The 20557-nt window shown below is 44.4% G+C and overlaps 1 protein-coding gene across 12 annotated transcripts in view; it reads right to left on the bottom strand.

Moving 5' to 3' along the window:
* runx1t1 (RUNX1 partner transcriptional co-repressor 1) overlaps positions 1-20557 on the bottom strand; it is a 109350-nt gene that overhangs the window by 33398 nt on the left and 55395 nt on the right. The window contains exon 1 of one of the 12 annotated variants that reach the window (XM_068332719.1): positions 18414-18818. The exons of 10 other annotated variants lie outside the window; for them this stretch is intronic. In XM_068332719.1, coding sequence (XP_068188820.1) covers positions 18414-18441 — 28 coding nt within the window. In that variant the 5' untranslated portion in view covers positions 18442-18818. Of the gene's footprint in view, positions 1-18413; positions 18819-20557 lie in introns of those variants that run through there. One more of the 12 variants, XM_068332720.1, reaches the window with a different exon arrangement.

Genomic DNA, 20557 nt, shown 5'->3' with positions numbered 1-20557 from the left:
GCCGCTGACAACTCGCCATCTGTGCGCTGCCTCTGACTTCTCCCTCCGCTTCCTCTCTCTCTCTCTCTCTCTCTCTCTCCCTGCCCTTGTTTTAGCATTCATAAACTTTCAGTCCTCTTCCTCACAGCTTCACAGCTTCTCATCACGTCTCATCTCATCGGCATGTCATGGATGTACTTTTTTTCCCCCTTTTTCTTCTTTTTTTAAAATGATCACACATAAAAGAAGACGCGTCATTGTTTGACAGATCTTCTCACTTGGAACTGAACAAAAACCGCAGAGGAACTTTTGGTTCTCTCTTTAATATATGATGAAATGAAAGTGCTTCTAAGTGGTATGCTCACGCCGCAATACAAACGCGTTTGCCCGGTTTGCTGTTTTACGCATGCGCGCGTAAAAAAAAAAGATTAAAAAAAAGCAACGAGAGGTTATTGCTCTGAACTCGTCACACCAGAACCGTGAAAGCTAGAGAGCGAAATGAAAAAAAAAAAAAAACCCCGTTGGAATAAGAGAAGGGAATGTAAGGTGGTGGGAGGAGGAGGATGAGAGTGGTAGGAAGGCAATATGAGTTCATAAGTGTGGAATCCACTTCAAAGAACAGCTAAAACAGGTCAGTGTCTTCACCAGAGCTTTGCCTTGGGTGAAACTCTCCTTCATGTGTTTCTCATTGAAACCCTGAGAACCAGTGACACTGAAAGGGAGGCCAGACGCATAAATAGAAAAAGAAATCCATTTTAAACATGTCGCTCCATTTATCTTATTTGTAATATTTGCATTTTTGCCCTCTCACCACCACCACCACCACCTTCAATAGCTAATAATTTACCCCACCGTCTATCTTCTCTTTGCCCCTCTTCTACATTCTTCTCTCTTTACCACTTCTAGCCTTTGTCACCACTCATCTTCATCTATCTCTCCATCCTTCTCTCCATACAACCTCCCTGAAAACACCACATGCTCTGGCAGCCGCAGAAGAAACAGCCTCATTACAGACAAGGAAAATCCATTTGGAGCAACCGTCTGCCGCTTCTCCGCGCCCCCCTGAACTCTCCTGAGAAGAAATGCCCCACATCTCTTCTCTTTCCATCTCTCTGTTTCCTCTCTCTTTCTCTTTGGATTTTCCATCTTTATTTTACATATTTCCTGTCATTTCTGCCTTTCCTATGCATTTCTTTTTGCCACTTATCTCACTGGGTCTTACCTTAAGAATTTTTCTCTGCTGCCAGATTTTGATATGGAAAATATTGGAAATAAGGGTTGTTATCATGTGAAATAACAGTAATAATAATAATAATAATAATAATATAGTAGTATAGGAAAGGTGGATGATACTTCTACATTACAGACTTCATCAACACACAATGTCTTTTTTTATAATTCCAAAACTATTATTTACACTGACAATCAGTAAATAAGCAAATAATTCAGCTTATGTAATTTTCCTATTTATTTAGGCATTAGCATTAGCTAACTATGTCATATTTATGATGCTAGCCTGGGAATAAAGCCTATTCATTGAAAGCTGCTTACGAGAGCAGTGAGAATTAACGTGAACAATGAATTCACATCAATTTCAAATATGTTGCTAAATCAGAATAATGATTAGTGTATCTTTGATAATGGATTATCACCTGCTTCACTAAATTAATATACGTTACAGACATAAGATGAAGCTACCAGGCTCCAACTGGGTGGTGACGTTATTCTAAAAACCTGAAACAGGAAGTGAGAATCAAAGCAGTGCTTTTGAAACGTTTCCAGTACCACGAAACATTTATCATTTTTGTTTAGTGACCTCAAACTGTACGGTGTGGGTCCATTCAGTTAAACTAATGGATTGGATCGATTCTCAGCAGCAGTCCAAGCACTGAGAGAATGAATCACTGCACCACTTCCTGTCATTTTCTCCATTCTCCTCCTCGTCGCGTCCCTCCCCGTCCCCTCTCCTCGTCTTCCTCCGTGGCACTTTTTTACTCTCTCCCTGTCTTTTAAAAGCTCTTCATCGCTCTCCCCCCTCCTCCTCCTCCTCCTCCTCCTCCATCCTCCCTCTAGTACTCTCTCACTCTCTCCTTCTGCTCTGCCATCATCACAACATCTGATTAACATATGTCTGGGCTTTCACTCCCTGTCAGCTTGCAGGCATCTGCACACATGCAGACCCACACAAGCCCACGCGTTTGCACAATCTCATGTGCCATGTGGTCATGCTCAGGAAGGCAGAAGACAAAAAAAAAAAACGGGAAGCAAAATCCCTTGAACCTTCTTTTAGCTGCATTTACCTCCCTTTCTGTGTTTGCATGCCTGTGTTTGTGTGTGTGTGTGTGTGTATGTGTGCTGTGCCCACAACAGTTTGGATGAGCATCTTAACGTTATTGCCAACGAGCCTCATGTTCCCTCGTGTGCTGCTTAAAAAGCCAGTAATGGAGGAGAGAGACAGGGATAAAGTAATATAATAGGACATTGAGGGAGCCGAGATAGAGGCAGATGAGGGTAAAAATGCTTGTGTGTGTGTGTGTGTGTGTTTGTTTGTTTGTTTGTGTAGTCAATGTCGTACTTGATGTCCCTTAAATAACATGCATTCACATGCACGACGCATCCTCTCTTTTTCAGATCATACGGATTGAGTTTATTTCACAAATAGAACTTTGTGGATTTCCACCTTTCCAGTTATTGTAATCAGAGATCTATTGATTATCAGCAGTGCTTCCTGGATGGCCTTCCACGCTAACTGGAACCAGCCAAAAACCAATCAAACCTCATCATCAATCGATGCGGCGGAGGCTTTTCTTCCTCTGATGAGGGATCGGCTCACGGCACCGGCGTATAGCAGTAATATTTCATGCATGTGGAAGCCTCGTATTTGCAGGATGCCGAAGCCTCTTTTCAAGTAATTTGTTCTCAGTCCTCTGTCCCAGATTGCCTGGAATGAGTCCCACTTTCACAATCACATCCGCAGCAAAAAACATGTATTAACAGCAACAGACGTAGGCAGGCAAACAAATACTTTAGCGGATGGCTTGCCAAACCACATAATCCAAATGATGGCAACAAAAGCTTAGCAAAAACAGCGATGATTGTCTGCGCTCATCTGCCTTTTGCAAAGCCTGCAATTTCACCTGTCCTTCATAACGGCGCTGCTTGCAGTCTGAACACCGTTTTTGTTAAGAAGCGGCGCAGACATTCAAAGACGTTCATGTTGAAAATTACCTTATTTACAGTTGCGCGGGATATGAGTCACACTGTGTTAAATGACTCTCAGCGTTTGTGTCTGAGAATGAGCATCAAGGGTTTTACTTTGTTCAAGTCTTAAACAAGTTGACTCGCCGACGAGCTGCAGCGCCGCCAGTTTGAGTCGTTTGCTTCATTCAAAGCATCACCATCACTACCACCCTTTTCCTCCCCAAGCTTTTACCCGCCCCCCCCTGTTCAGGCAGTATATGGGCTAATATATGTGCTTAAATTTAAAACAGGTTCTCTCTATGTAGGCACATTAACAACCCGGATAGTGACACAATGATAAAAAAGAAAAAAACCCCAAAAAACGTTTGGTAAGGGGAATTCAATGGAGCGGCGAAACTATTCTGTGTGGGATGGAGCCATCCTGTGTGTGTGTGTGTGTGTGTGTGTGTGGGTGTGGGGGGGGTGTTCAATGAGAATGGGAGTAACTTTTTTTGTGGAAGACTTGATAAACTCAATAGAGCCTTGGAGGGCCCACTCAATGATGAGTCAATGAGGAGGACCTGAATAGTGGAGGTGATAGAGTGAAATGCACACACGGAAACCCATTCTGTTTCATGCGCGCGCACACACACACACACACACACACACACACACACACACACACACACACACACACACACACACACGACGTTTAAGGCCACTTAGCATGCTTGGGTTTAAATAATGCAAGAAAAGAGGAAGCGATGCAACAAAACAGACGGTTGTGAATACACAACATATCAACACAACAACAAAACATGCATCCCTCCTTTCCTTCGTTCCCTTCCTCTCCCCCCCTGCCCACTAACCCCCAGCTTGTGTGCTTGTCTAAAACTGATACGTGGGTATCTGTGTGTGCACAGCCTACATAATACACAGAACCCCCCCCCCCCCCCCAAACACACACACACACACACACACAGTTTACACCCCAGTGGAGGCCATTAGTGACTCTCCACCAGACACCTTGGGAAGACATAGTCTGAGAAAAGATGCAGGGAAAGAGGCAAAAGTGCAGAGAAGAGAGGATGAGGAGGGAGGAATGGGGAGAGAGAATCAAGAGAAAAAGGATGAGAGCAGGAGAGACGTCGACAGACGATGGAGAGACACACAGATGGGAAGATAGATGGTGGGGTAAAAACAGATATTCTGGCAGCGCTACACAACGTGGAGAGAAAAGGGAAAGGCAACATCAGTGCAAATGTCAGTCCTCTTCCCCCCTCCGTGGCTCCGTCTCTCTCCTCTTTTGTGGTCAAAGCATCCACCAAAGATGGCCTCAGCTGTAGTGCAATCTGATGTAACTCGCCAGAAACAGAGTCTCAATACTGGGGAATCAAACGGAGTCGTACCCCCCAAGTCATCAAAACGGAAAAGGAGGGCCGCCGTGTGAAACGCATCCAAAAGTACGGCGGAAACCTTCTGGTGGACGGTTAGTGAATCTAACAAACTCCGGTTCGAGGAAGCAGTTAATTAGAAGGGAATTAAGGACAGAGCGTCTCTTCAGAGGACGTGTGTGTGTGTGTGTGTGTGGGGGGGGGGGGGGGGTCAGGAGACGAGGTGGAGGGAAGGAAGGGAGGACGAAAAGAGAGACGAGAACACACTGTACGTGTGTGTTCATGTACACAACTACATCAACTCAGGGAAAAGATGGAGGTCATAGGCAAGTCTAGTGTGTGTGTGTGTGTGTGTGTGTGTGTGTGTGTGTGTGTGTTGATGGAAGGTGTGCGAAAACTGGAAACTGCAGAGGGCGAGCAAGTGAGAGTGAGTTTAGTCGAAACGGTGCAATCAGTGGAGTAAAAAAAAAAAAAGGGAGCCAGAGACTGCCTGTGTGTGCGGCGGGTCCCCAGCCATCTGGACACTCTCCTCCTCCACCCCCCCCCCATCCATCCCCATCCACCACCCCCCACCCCCCTTTCCTCCCCTCTCCTCTGTCGACTGGTGCACTATTCACGGCGGACCCATTTCACCTTTCAGCGTGTTACGCCCCCTCGTCACAATACATGCTAATGAGGTAGAACAAATGACTTTTTTTTTTTTTTTTTTTGCTTGTGTGTGTGTGTGTGTGTGTGTGTGTGAGTGTTTACACGTTTGATTGGTTGGATAGTTCTCTGAATTCTTCCAATCTTAGCTGTTTACCACCCAAAATTCACTCACTTAACTGCAGCAGGAGTTGTTAATGGTTATGCACAAATTCCTTTTTTTTTTTTGTCTTGTTTTCCCACCTGAACACACAAAATAGCTGCTAGATTACCGACACATGTCTTATCGTGCAGATGCTCAATTTTCCCCCCCAAAAAGTACTAAAAACAGCAAACTCTCCAAAATCGAGCTAATAACCCTTTTCGCCAAAGAGTCTAGGGAGTTGTAATTTGAGAGCACGCCTCACTGTGCCTGAAGGACCCATAGCAAATAAAACCACATCAACACAATGGGATGTTACCCCATTTCCTTTTAGCGTATAGGCAAAAACCCCCAACCTCACCATTCATCCAACTGAGGTTCTTTTTTTTTTTTTGGCCCCCAGTTCCGTCTTTTTGGCCCCAGTTCCGATCCGATCTGCTCGGCGATGATGAAGTGGAGAGGCGGTTGTCATCGGAGACTAGAGTGCGTGTTTTTGTTTTTTTTTAGCTCTCTGTAACACAGATGACACCAGATGAATGGGGGGGTGGGGGTTGGGGGGGAGGTGGGGGCGCTCGATCTGTCACAACAGTGCAAGCGACAGCACAACTGACACCGGGCGAGAGAAGTGGCATCAGGGAAAGGAAAAAAAAAATAAAATAAAGAGCAAAGCAGGAGAAGAAAAAGGGTGGGTTGAGAGATTGAGGCGCCGAGATAAGAGATTTAGAGGAGATATTTGAGAGGAATTGATGGAGAACAACAAAAGGAGGATAAAAGTAGGAAAGCAATACAAAGAGAATGACACAGTGTCAGAATAAACTCTCTGGAGCTGGTGCTACATCCTCCTCTGTCTACATCACTGGGTGGCGCTAACAATACATCTGTACACCTGCCAACTCTACCCCCCCCCCTTTCTCCTCTCTCTCTTTTTCATAGTGAATCAGTGTGACAGCCTGGTTCGGCAGTCATAATTAACCGAGTGTAGCCGTCCACGCCGGCCTCAGAGGGAGAAGCTGGAGAGTGGATTGAGCTCATGGCTAGAAACGACCACGAGGTGCGACGTGATTAATTATGACGGGGGGGGGGGCTCCTCGGGACGACACGCAGATGTTGAAAAGATTGTGCACTTTAATTTGATTGTTATTTATTCTTGAAAATATGGAAAATGAATACACTTTTTTCTAAATATTCATGTGAGCGATGGGGAGGATGCTGCTCAGTGTTGGGTTACGAGGGATAACAAATCATTCCAAGTAAAAAATTCAATATATGTTGATGTTGAATAAATATTTTAAGTCTTTCATGGATGTTAAAAAGCATTGAGAGATGAATGCACTCCGAAGCAGAATTAGAAGGATTTCGAACGAGATTAAAAAATGTCTGTCTTTGCTGGATTTCTATGTAAATGCATCTGAGTCTTCCAGTATTCCCTCTCGTTGCTCCGACATCCTGACCCCTGAGGAGAACCGTTGCTTTTTACTCCATGTTAAAGCACAGATTTGTCCAACAACAGCTGTGGAACAAATTGTGTTAATAAGTTATTTTAGTACCCAAGGCATCCAATTAAACTCCCCGATTTTCTCCGATCAAAGGGGAACAACTCGCGTGGATGTAACTGTTACCACAAAAACATCCCTACAGTCGGTTTCACAGCACTTTGAGCGCATTAATGGAAATGGTGCCGCAGTTCCTTTAACTAGTACAGCAACAGGAACCAGGCCATTCCTGGCTCCCCTCCCAGGCCCCCCCCAGGGGCCTTCGACCCTGCCCAAGTCGCCACACAATAGGCCGCCAGAATGAGAGGAACCGTCGGCCGTCCAGAGATAGCCCCGCTGGTCAGGAACCAGAAAGGGAACCAGAAGGAACCCAGCGAGAGGACGAGGGTGGGGGATGACGGCCGGTCCGGGTCAGGATGTGTGTTAGGCGGACGGTGTTTGTGTGTGTGTGTCTGGTAGATAATATAGCACCGAGTTTGAATGTTCCCATGCGAAAACGTGCCCACAAAGTGGGACAGAGTCAGAGTAGAGCGGCAGTTATCTCCTGAACCAACACCAGCATTAAAAAGTAGAAGAAAATGGGTCTTTGAGGTCTTGGGTGAAACACAAACACACACACACACACACACACACACACACACACAGATGTTTCCATGACAACAAGTGGATCAGACATGCTATCCAAACTGTCAAACGATATGCACGCGCCCGTACGCACATACGAACATACAGAGTGAAAAGTTTGGTCAGGGTTAAAGTGTTATTTGGAGCTGCTGTCATCACTGGAGCCAGAAGGTTAGAAAAATAACAACAGAAGAAAGTAAAAAGTCAGAAAAGCAGGAAGATGGGCTGAATGAGAATGTAGAGAGCAATACATTCTCATTTGAATCTAGAATAGAAAAGAAATCGCCGTGTTCTTCGCTTTCTTCCTTGACACGAGTGCAGCATTACTGCAGCTCCCAGAACCCAAGAAAAAGAAAACCCGCATTGACCTTTTCCTGAATCAAAACCACTCAGGGGCATTAAAGGACAGCAGATCCTGCTGGTCTTCGAGGGATGGAGGGATGAAGCACTAGAATGTGCGTTTAAATCCATCTGTGCTCGCGGATGCAGACGTGTTACACTGAGATTTAAAACACTCTCACTTCCTTCGGAGCTACAAGCGAGATTCAGTTGTGAGAATTCACACATTTAATGTTCTTACGCTACCGCATTGATATTCTATATTTCATTATCGGGCTATGAAGGTAAAAAAAAACAAAAAAAACCAACACATTTCAAGCGAGTGAAACTGCTCTCCTCGCCTCTGCTCGTATATTAAAAACACAACTGTAAGCCATCTCTATCCATCTTCGTTAAAATAAGGCAGCTTCATACTCTGGCAGTCATCTGATAATCTGAAACACGAGGAATTCTTTTAGCTGCATCGCCGTTTAAAAGCTTTCTTCACATCCCGAGTGTAGAGTATCCCCCCCCCCCCACCACCACCACCACCACAACCTGTTAATCCCTCAGCTGCTCTATAATTTTCTATTACAGCGGAGCGGCCATATATAGCGTGTAATGCAGCTTGCGTGTGGCTGTGATCAAGCCTCCTTCTGCAGTTAAATATAGGTTGACTGATTTCATATGTTTGTAATCTTCAGATGCTGAGTGTAGATTAGGTGGTTATCATGAGAGGCTGTCGAGAAGAGAGGGAACCTCAAAAGCGCACCAGAGGGTCTAAAAAACTCAAGCTTGGCAATCTGGAAAGTCATAAATGTTGTTTAGCATCTTGAAAATGTTCCTTCTCTCTTTCTCTCTCATTTTTTTTTCTGTATTTCGTCGCTTCCCCCCTCCCCCCTCTCTCCAGTCGCTCTGGCGTCAGTCTCCGGGGGTTTAGAGTCACTCACAAATGTGCCCCACTTGTTTTTTCCTCACTTTCTTCTGTTTTTCACGGTCTCGTTCTCCAACTGGCTCGAGTAAACAGGCTTACATCAGAACCACAGACACACATACCTCACTCCTCCTGCCTAATAACCCCAAATTCAAAACACAAGAAGAAGAAATCTGGTTCCACTCCGCTGGTCTAGCTGAGGACCGCTACCCCCCAAACGACTGACGGTCTTACTTCAATTTCTGGCAGATGTTTGCATCTCAGTTTTTATTCTAGCGGTGGTTTCGGTAAAATCTAGACCCCCCCCCCCTTGCATGATGGGTATCTTATTCTAAAAACAAATTTTCATCTCCTTCTTGATCTCATCTCTTCATTTCACCTTTTAGCAGCTCTGGCCTTTATCGCCGATCACATTGATGTTTTGCGATCGATTCCTTGATGAGATATCTCCTGTCCTCGACCTGCGACAAACAGGCGAGGGTGTTCCAGGACGATTTTTGACAATTTGGTTACGTAACATATGCATAATATACATAAGATAGAAAAAATACTTCAATTAAGGACAGGTTTTAAATGTGTGGTGGGGGTACATTAATGCCAAGTGGGTGCAATTCAACTACCAGTACGATCCCTTTCAAATGGTAATGCTCAGCAAACATGGGATCAGCATAAACACACACATGCTTGGCCCAGCATGTGTGTGTGTGTGTGTGTGTGTGTCCTCCACCCTTAATCAACTGGTAACTGAAAAAGAAAAAGCCCGGGGCGGTGCACGACTAATGCATTTGTGTCTTTGGCGGGTTGGGGGGGGGGGGGCATCTGTCGTGTCCGTGAACACGAGCTGGTGAGGGTCGTCTTCTCTCGCTTGTAGGGGAAGTGGTAAAACCAGAGATTTGTTACACAATACAGAGCCAGTGAAACATAAACGACAGGATTCACCAATAGTGAATATCTCATTTGAATTAACTTTGTTTTCAATTTTTAACTTCAGGTCTGCATCACATTACTGCTCTCAAACAAAGATTTCACTGAATAACGATAAATGCATTTCGCTGGCAAAAACTAGTAAGTGCAGTCCATGCTGTGTTCACAAAAAATATTTTTTAGTCTCCATTTTTGCCGTTAATATTCATTGTGTTGTTTTACAATAACATCACCACTTTAATAAAACGTAATTGGCAGTAACAATGAGCCCAGCATGCCTTTGTTAAGTGGCTCAATGACACAAAAAAAAAATAGGGCGAGGGTGTGCTGATGGAATGAAAGTGTGCCATGTTGTGTCACGCGTACACAAAACACAAGTGGAAATGAGTCGTGTTGTGTGTGTGTGTGTGTGTGTGTGTACGTGCCTGTCTGTTAATATGACATGTTTTACAATTCCTGTCAAACACACACTAGGACCGCCGGCTAACGTGACGCTATAGAGCTGCCCTCTCTGATTCTTTGACCCCCAAGCAAGCAGCTTTAGGGGTCCTCATTCCCTAAATGGGTATCAGAGGTGCAAACAGAAGCCCAAGGGTCCAACTCAAATGTTTAAGGGGAAGGGGCCTTCCTCTCACTAAAGCATCCTCAAACTAACAAGTGGGCAGTAATTTGTCCCCTCACAGGAGAGGCATAAAAAACAGCCAGAACCCTTAAATTCTTTGCAGTTATGGAAAAAGTGAAGAAAACTTAAAAAAAAAAAAAAAAAAAAGAGCCAAAATGCTTTATCTTCCCCTCTAACTGAAAGTCATTACATTTTCTGAATGGTATGACTTTATAATGGTTAGCATGTGTGGATATGTGCGCGCAGAGAGACAGCAGTAGTTGAGGCTAAGTTAATAGCACAAGCAGAGGGAGAACTGGGAACCCTTGGCTTATAAAGGATACTTGTTTCCCCGCTGCACCGAAAACCAGATGTTTGATAAAGAGACGTAAGGGGCGGGGGAGGAGAGAAGACAGATGGGCAAGAAATTACCATCACTTGAGCCAAACATCTTGAAACATGTGCAAAAAAAAAAATTTCAGACCTTACAAGGAAAGATGGATTTATGCTCTCTCCTGGATTTTTATTGTGCCGTGAGAGCTCGTCTCCCTCCTGTGCATTCCCTCATTGTTACCAGGACCGAGGAGTTTTGCTGCAATCTGCAGCTGTTTAAGTCCTGAAAGCGGCTCAGATTCTTCCACAAATGGCTTTATCGTGTATAGAGAAGACAAACACATCCGTACGCTTTCAGGAGTCATAAAACTTCACAGACTCAAGTCGTCACGAATCCGTCGCGGCACGGCACCGGCTCGACGCCATAAATGTCAAGGTACACGGCCGTACAGACGGCCGATGTGTGTGTGCATCCCTCATACGCCAGGCCCAAAACATAATTCATATCTTATTTCTAAAAGTGGACTTTGGTTACCATGGAGACACTTCATCTATGCTTGCGCTATGAAACGAGCAGCTGAGGATGACATGTCCATATGGCGAGAGTACGACAGAGGGGGGGGGGGGGACCAGATGCTTTGATGAAAGGGCTGTCAATCGCAAATCCATAAGAGCAGCTGGGGTCATGAATGTATATCAGATAACACTACACAGATAGATAGATAGATAGATAGATAGATAGATAGATAGATAGATAGATAGATAGATAGATAGATAGATAGATAGATAGATAGATAGATAGATAGATAGATAGATAGATAGATAGATAGATAGATAGATAGATGTTTCAGTGTGTGTGTGTGAATTGCTATCACTCCTGCTGAGCAGGTGTTTCAACCCCACCCCCACTCCCACATCTACCCCCACATCCACCCACGGGTTGCAGGTCTCTGATTGCGAACGGGTAAACACGACCGAGGCTTTACGGCCGTGGGACCAGAGCGACGCCGACAGTGTGTAATGTTATATATTTAAATAAAAACGTAAGACGCATCCCAGGAGAGGCAGCTACTTCAACGTTTCCCATCCCCTTTGTGAACACCCCCACCCCCAATCTCCCTCCCCCCCTGCTGAGTGTCATTACTTGGAGCATCATCATCTTTTTTTTTTTTTTCCTGAGGTGGAAATGACATCAAATACCTTTTTTTTTGTGTTGGGCTAAAAGGACAAAATAGACGGTAATTTGGTTCCGTCTTACCGAAAAACCGTATCGACTGCTAGAATGAAAACACTTAGTGGGGGTGACGGGCAACAATTTAGGTTGCTGAGGGGTTACATGGAGATGTTGGGGGGTGGTGGGGGGATGCTTGGGGGGTGGGTGGGAGTTGGGGTGAGGCACTGGAAGTTAAACAAAATGAGGATTTTACTCGGCCCATTTTGGGAAAATGAACCATCTCCTTCAATCTCCTCACGCCGCCCATCCCTCTCCATTTTTGAACCAATTCCCCCCCCCAAAAAAAGGTCCTCCTCCGAAACAATTGACACTCTGCGTTTTATTATTCGAGGCACCTGAAGTCAGTTTGACAACAAGACAATCGTCCCTCGTCCCATTGTCCCGTCTCCTTGTTAGTCTGTGACACTAACAGCTGGAAGCCCCCCTCTCTCTCTTTTCCTACAATACCCATCATGCAAGTCAAATTCAGCCACAAAAAGAACAAAAAAAAAAAAGAAGAAGAAGAGCATCATTATTTGGCTACAGTGTGATTTTTAACCAGCGAAGCGAGGAGACTGGGGGGTGGGGGGTGTTTAGTCGTGTCTGCTTGGAGGTCGAGACACAAAAACGTGGAAGTGGAACATCTTTCATGCAGATGCCAGTTGGCTGTCGAGCCTCGATCACACCCAAAAACTCAAAATATGGCTGCAGACGTTCACAATATGTGAACAAACCAAGGCTCACACACGCATATTTGTGAACACAACCACCCCCATCTCCCTCCTCCTCCTCCTCCTCCTCCTCTTCTTCTTCTCTCTCTGGCTGTAATTGACTGAACACATCAATACTCCGAGAGGAAAAAAAAAACAAAACCCAGGGCCCACTGTCTACATGTATCGATCCGCGCTCCTCTCTTTCTGCCTCTCTCGCCGTCTGCTGATCTTAATTACACTTCTTTTTTACCAGGCTGCTCGAGGCTCCACTCCATCGGCTGCCCTTTTCATAAAGAGTACCGTCCAAATCCATACATCAAAATTAATGAGCGAGAACCAAGCTGTAAATCAAACGTCGGAGAGGCATCCGGGCAGATAAGTGTGTGTGTGTGTGTGTGTGGGGATGAAGAGGCGATTATAAATTACGTTCTTTAAAAAAATGTAAAAAATGGTCAGAGAACAACAAATCAGAAGAAAAAAAAAGAATCATTTTCAACTGAAGTTAAGAATGGGGGGGGTGGGGGTGGGGGGTTAGTTCTTCTTTCTTTGTCAATTTGTCTGATTCTCTGCCCGTTTGTTTGTTTCAAGAGCTGTTTATCAGTGCTCTCCCCATCTCTCTTTCTCCCTCGCTCTCTCTCTTTCTCTCTCACACACACATACACACACACACACACACACACACACACACACACACACACACACACACACACACACACACACACACACACATGCTGACAAAATGGTCATGTTTTATAGACTGGCAGCGGAGCAAGCCGGTCCATTCTTCAACAATTGTCCTCTCGTGAACCGTGGAGAAAAAGAAAGGTTTCTAATCACACAGCTTCACAGCTAATACTCACAATCAATCAAACCTGTCTGTGTCCTCAGCACCGTGAGGTTGTAGGTGTGTGTGTGTATACGTGTGTGTGTGTTTGTGTGTCCGTCCAGCATATCCTGAATCCCAAAACAAAAGCTATTAGAGATGGCAGCTCAGTAATCTCTTTTCCCACACACACACGCACACGCACACACACTTCCTCTTACTCTATCAAGACATGAAACACACAAACACACACACTTTCCTTCTCCAGCTGATTTCAGATGTAAATTGGACGACAGGTGAAGATGGAGGAGGTGAACAACGGGGAGCAACGTCTTCACTTTCATGTTATCACTGCTTCACATCGCTAAGAAGAGCCTTTTCAATCCCGTTACCTTTGGTAGAGTGGAATGTGTGTGTGTGTGTCCTTTTGCATTCAATACACAAAGTATATAGACACCTAGAGGTGCACAAACACACACACACACACACACACACACACACAGTCACAGAATCACATCCACAGGCTTATCGCTTAGAATAAGAAAATGGGCTTGTCAGTGTGGGACATTGTACGTATGTGTGTCTTTGTGACTGTTTGTATGTGAGCATGTGTGTGTGTGTGTGTGTGTGTGTGTGTGTGTGTGTGTGTGTGTGTGTGTGTGTGTGTACGTAAAGGGAAAGCAATGTGCATTAGGGCGATTACAATATCAGTCGACTCCAGATGGAGGCAGGAAAATAAACAGAGAAAGAGAGAAGGTGGTGGTGGTGGTGGGGGGGGAGGGCACCATGAGAAACAGCCTAAGAGAGGTAGTGTGTGTGTGTGTGTGTGTATGTGTGTGTGTGTGTGTTTGTCTGTCTGTGTGTGATACAGTTTGAGAAAGTGAAGTTAATTAGCAGCTCAATCCCAGTCTATATAGAGAGGATTGAGAGAGCAGGGTGTGTGTACGTGTGTGTGTGTGTGTGTGTACGTGTGTGTGTGTGTGTGTCTGTGTGTGTGTGTCTGTGTGTGTGTGTGTCCATTTAAGTCCAGGAACTACGAAGGACTAACATGTTCTGACTCGATCAGCTGAGGTCCTGAACGACAAACTGAGGCTCATAAAATATTCAACACAAATATTTTTTTTAATATTATTATCACGTATTCGGACAATTTTGAATCAGTTAGAAGCCAAACGATGAGTTAGTAAAGGTTTTCATCATGACGTGTGTACACACAACTGGAATACCTTCCCTTCAATGGGAAAACTGAAAACTGTAAAACTACATTTCCCAGCTGTCTGTTTCCCAACGCCGCCACAGCTGATTCTCTGTTACTGCATCGCTAACATCAGAGGAGTTGCGTTCAGGAACCGATCAATTACACGTATGATTTCCTGTTCCTTTCCTAAATGGTGCACGAAACATGTGAAGTCCTGGACGACGGACGACGCCCCTGTTCCACCCCCCCCGGCCCACAGGTCTCACGTTATCAGGACTAAAAACAGCAACGGGGCCAATAAAATCACTTTGTAGCTCTCTCTGTTGACTTTGACACTAAATAAACCCTTGTAAAGGCCAGCTCACAAGTACAATAACAAAAAAACCTCTTGCTCTGGTGAGAACACACACACACACACACACGCAGCCTATACATTCACACACACAGGGAACTCCTTTTATATCAGTGCTGCTCTTTCATGGGTGATGAAATTCAATAAGCAGTGAAGAAGAACTGCCCTCTCGCTGATAACCATCAACGGGCTTATCGATCTACACGACTATGTATGTGTGTGTAGGTGCCTCCTCCTCCCTCCTACACACACACACACACACACACACACATACACACACTGACTCCATCCATAATTCACTCTGGGATTTGGTAAGAGACAGCAGTGAATAATCAGAATAGATCTATACATCTTAAAGGAGTGCAAGGAGCAGCGATTTCAGTATCCAATTTTTCCTGACATTTGCACCTGACTTTGAATGCGACACATTACAAAACAATAAGGACTCTCTATGTTTAAGAACATTTATGGAATGAACAGCTTTGAATATGTAAGCTGATGTGATTTGAAGCACACAGGATCTGTATTGTCTAACACAAAAACTGTCAAAGACGTTCATAACATCCAGATTTTGCAGCATAAAATGCAACCAGTCCATAAATGACACATTTTTCTGCACCCTGGAGACTAAAATCTTTCAATAGGTGAGGTTTTTCCTGGACATGACAAACGTTTACTCTCACATCATCTCATAGCCAGCCTCTGTGATGTTCAATGAGAGGATATCAGCACCACAACATGGATATGAGAACCCACAGCTGATGCACAGACAAACACAGGAGCTTCAGCACGCAGCCGATATATTATCTCTATGGAGTCATCATCACTTCCTGCAACCATACAGCCAACCTGGATTGCGTCCGGAACGTCTGTGTGTCACACTTTAAAGACATTCTTTCTAGTGACACCACAGACAAATGTTCTCAGTGTGTCTCTGAGCAAAAAGAGAACATTTTTGGATGTCTTAGTTTTAAAAAATAAGCGATTCACTGTTTGAAGCTGCAATGTGACAGCTGTTGGTTATCAGTCACACTGTTTGTAGTTTATCTGTGTTTAGCGTGGAAGAGCAATAAAGAAAAACAATCAAGCTAAAAGCCTATGTGTGTGTGTGTGTGTGTGTGTGTGTGTGTGTGTGTGTGTGTGTGTGTGTGTGTGTGTGTGTGTGTGTGTGTGTGTGTGTGTGTGTGCGGGCTTGTGTAAGTTCTCCATATCACAGTATGTTACTGTACAGATGACACACAGACTGTTCCAGCATCACTTCCTCAGTCTGTTTACTGGGAGTGTGTGTGTGTGTGTGTGTGTGTGTGTGTGTGTGTGTGTGTGTGTGTGTGTGTGCGTGCAGGCGCTCCTGAAAGCAAAAATCAAAATTGTTGCCATCACTTTTGGAAGGCCGCGTCTGCGTCAGGGCGCACAGCGGTCTGATGCGTTTGACCTCATAGCCTGGGAGATCTGGGAGGAGGGATGCGAGGGTAGGGGGGGTTGGGGGGGGAACAGGTGTGAGGCAGGCTGTTGGCTGGGCAGATGGCCCCTGGAAGCGCTGACTGATGCTGCAGAGCCTGGACGCAGAGACTTAGCAGCTAACGCTAACACAAGCCTGTTTATCCAGCGCGCACGACGCGCAGACAAAAACCATATGCGCACACAAACACAAGAATCACCCGCAAACAGCACTTATCATTTTCTCTCCCCTCATCGACAGCTCTGTTTACCTTTCATTTACTCATTCTCTGCTCTCTCTCTCTCTGTCTTTATCTCTGTAAACACACACACACACACACACACGCACACACACACGCACTCCAGGTAATGGTTCTTCTCAGTCAAGTCACCACTTTAATTGAAGTCCCAGTGGTTCAAGGATGGAGAGAACAAGAGAAGACACAATGAATGATGAGCAGAGTCAACAACTGAAATAGGATGATCACTGCAGGAAACACGATCAATAACCAAACACCTGGACTACCATACCACAAAGACACAATAATTATAATTATAAGATACTGATAGGCTAAGCATTTTTCCCCCCCTCTTCTTGGAGATAATATGAAATGCCCAAGAACGACATCTGCAGAGGATCACACGTTTGAGAGGAGTCAGCAGCAGTCATCCTCACGGATGCCAACAAAGCCATTTGACATGCGTAGAAAATGTCCAAAAGCTCTGTGGGTTTCCAGAAGATATTTTCCTCCGTCTCTAATCCGAGCCGTGAGAACAGTCGGGCACCGACAGCAGGTTGTGACCCGGCATCCTCCCTCTCCAAACCCGCATGTCTGCTCTTTTGCCAGTCGGTGGAAAATATTCCCACTGGACAAGCAAAATATAGACCGAAGCCTTTAATTTCAACCCTTCGATTTCGTTTTTTTTCTTTTTTGTTTTTTTTTTAAAGAATCTTTCTTCCTTTCTCTCTGTCTCTCTATTTGATGATCACAAAGTCACAGCGGGTGGAAGGGATGGAAACTTCACGTGGATTTGAAATGACGCGTGTTGACAGTCGTGAAAAGCTTTTGGATGCAAACTAAGAAAGCAAATCCAGCGTCTATGTTAAAAAAAAATTTAAAAAAAAAAAAAAAGGAGAAGAGCGAGTAGCGGGAGAAGCTAAAACTCAGAGGGAAGTGTTTTCTGAAAATCCAGTTAATTCGGGGATAATGGGCTTCACCGAGTGTTAGTGGAATATTTGATTTTTAAAGCCTGCGTGCTCTCGGCGCATTGCAATTATCTGGCGCGGAGGAGCGGCATGGAAGCAAAGGAAGGACATAAAAATGATGAACTAAGTCCGGGCATGCTTTGCTTGGATAATCAGCTGATGTCAACCCCCCCCCCCCTTTTTTTTTTCTTCTTTAGAGGAAGAAATATAAACAGATTTTAAAGGGAGTCACAGAATCCGGAACTTCAGTCGCCTGTTAGAATAAATGTCACTCCTTGGTTCAAGCTCAGAAAATGATTTCACCTTGTTTTCAACAAACTAAACGTATGGAAACTTTCATCAGAACCCATGATTTCTTTGGTACTACTGCTACTTTCTCTGAGGAGCAATAATAGGTTTTGGGTTTATTATGCTCTTCATTATCAGTGACTGGGTCTCTCCACAGGGTACATGCCACTTCTTTTTTCTTCCATGGCTGTAATGAATTAAATCCAAAACTATTTTCACTGCTCATAATTCATGACCAATAGTGTGTTGTTAGTAATGAACACACAACCTCCACTATCGAGCCACAATGCAGTACATACATTTCCCGGTAGACGTGCAAAAGATGTTATTTCAGACAGTATAAAAATCAAAATAAATAACAGGTTGGTTGTGTATATATTGAATTAAATGTATATATTAAATGTATATATTGTATATTAGGCTAAACATGATTTCAGAGACGTATAGGTGAAATCAAAACACATTACACAAAACACATAAATGTCAAATTTGGATAAGTAGCCTTTTTGGTATTTGCCTGAATTTGGCGCGCACATGTCTATATAAGGTCACAAAACACTCGAAGCCAAAGGCTAACGATGAAAATAGAACCATATAGAGACAAGGGCCACTTACACTGAAAAGAGGCAGAAATTCCCACCATGCGGCACGTTGGTGTAGAAGGGCTAAATAATTTCCAGTCCTTTTGACTCCGCGCAGGGTCTCCTCCTCGATGATCCGCTTGCGTCGGGGAGACGGAACGCTTCAGAGTCCAGCCGGTGTCTCTGGCGATATACTTCCAGCGGCTCGGAAATGTGTGTCAAACTCCGACTAAAGAAGTGCGGTTTGCACTAAGTGATCAGTCACTGGGAAATAATCGGACTGGGAAAGCTGGGAGTCCTGCAAAAGCGCAGAAGCAGAGGAGGAGAGAGGAGACAAGAGATGGAGAAGAAGGGGGGGAGGATGCAGCGAGAGCGCAGCGCGCTAGTCGGATTTTGCACTTTTGCTCCAAAAAAAAAAAAAAAAACAACCCTTGAAACGTCCAGTTGGTCTTAAACCTAGAAATCGGATGTTGATTGTGAGGAAAATTCATTCACACAACCTCGACCACGGGGTGTAATGTCATCTGGTTCTCCGTTGGCGTAGGGAAGAGGAGTAGCGACTCTCTGCCTCCAGTCGGCGGTGCGCAGCAGAGCCAGGTGGCGGTGGGCGGGACTGCTGCTGAAGAGGAGGCGGCGACTGGGCAGCAGCCAACATCTGTGCGTCCTAAAACAGGTTGGAAAACCAGGGGTCAGGTCAAATGGAAGGAGAGTTTGGTGCCAGTGGCTCCCGACGCTCTTTCAAAGGCTCCCAGAGAGATTATCTTTCCTCAAGGATTTCATCCAAGGACACGGGAGGATGTTTGTCATCACATATTAGAGTGGAAATAAATGATGGGTTCACTTTTTTTTTGGTCTTTCTTTGAACTATCATTCATATTAAAGGCACCACTGCTGTTTCTCCGTGTAATGTCTGTTATGAAAATTCTTCCCAAAAGCAGAATGTGGGACAAAATCCTCATTACTCACTGGATGTAACAACGCTTAAATCGATGCTACGGCAAAAATATTTTGCACTTGACTCGACCTGCACTGGAAATCTCTGGTCTGTGCAGAGCTCCAAACCCCTTCAATTTCAACACCTAACCCAAAAATAAATAGTTTCAATAGAATAAAATAAGAAACATTCATTGTATTTTTCAATCCATACTGGATTTAATTCTGGATGAACTTGGCTCCTGTTTGTGAAAACAAAGATGACATCTGTACAAAAAAGGCTGGAATTTTGCAAGACAGCAACATGATTTGTTTGACAAGCCTCATGCACTGTACATAAATGTCACAGGTATTCTTTAAATCACTTCACATGAGCACATATTTACTCGTAGCAATTAAATAACGCACATATGGGCATCGCTTAAAAGAAGGAAAATGTAAATCTCCTTGTAAACACTTGTTGTTTGTGGTGGGGAGTTATTTGCTGAAAATAACCATGAAACACTCGCAGGTAAGCCTTCACACACCGCCACATAGAACAAATCAGTATATTTATTCATTTATTGTTTTCTTGGGAACCCCTGTAGTATTCTTGGACCCTTTTCTGAGAGCCCCTCACAGAAACAGTAGTAGATTGTCATGGACAAGCAGCAGCCAGCTGAGTACTTGTGCAAAAAAAAAAAAAAAAAAGATTGTGAGGATGCATGTTGCACTTGCATACACACACACACACACGCACGCGCGCACACACACACACACACACACACACACACACACAAACACACACACACACACACAGCTGAAAAAGGCACGGACAAACTGGCTTGTAGTAACCTGAGGCAAACACTTTACCCGCACCATCTGGAATTCATTTCGCCTGCAGAGCCAGTGGGAGCACGGAGCAGAAGCTACATTTACAACTTGGTGATAACAACTGGTCCATTTGAACTGCATAAGTGAACAAGTCACACTCAAACATACCATAAATTGTAACATTCTATTCTATTCTATTCTATTCTATTCTATTCTATTCTATTCTATTCTATTCTATTCTATTCTATTCTATTCTATTCTACTCTATTCTATATCCACCTGAAAAACCATTCAAATGAATTCCTGCAATATGCATTGTCCTGTTCATGAAGCATCATCACAGCTCAACTATTGTCTGCCGTGTAACTGTATGTAAAACATCTAGCGGGTTGTTAGCATACCATCAGCATGGAGCACATCGTTCCCTCAGTG

The sequence above is a fragment of the Antennarius striatus genome, chromosome 14, assembly GCF_040054535.1.
Source record: "Antennarius striatus isolate MH-2024 chromosome 14, ASM4005453v1, whole genome shotgun sequence".
NCBI lineage: Eukaryota > Metazoa > Chordata > Actinopteri > Lophiiformes > Antennariidae > Antennarius > Antennarius striatus.
This window is presented reverse-complemented; position numbering and strand designations above follow the sequence as displayed.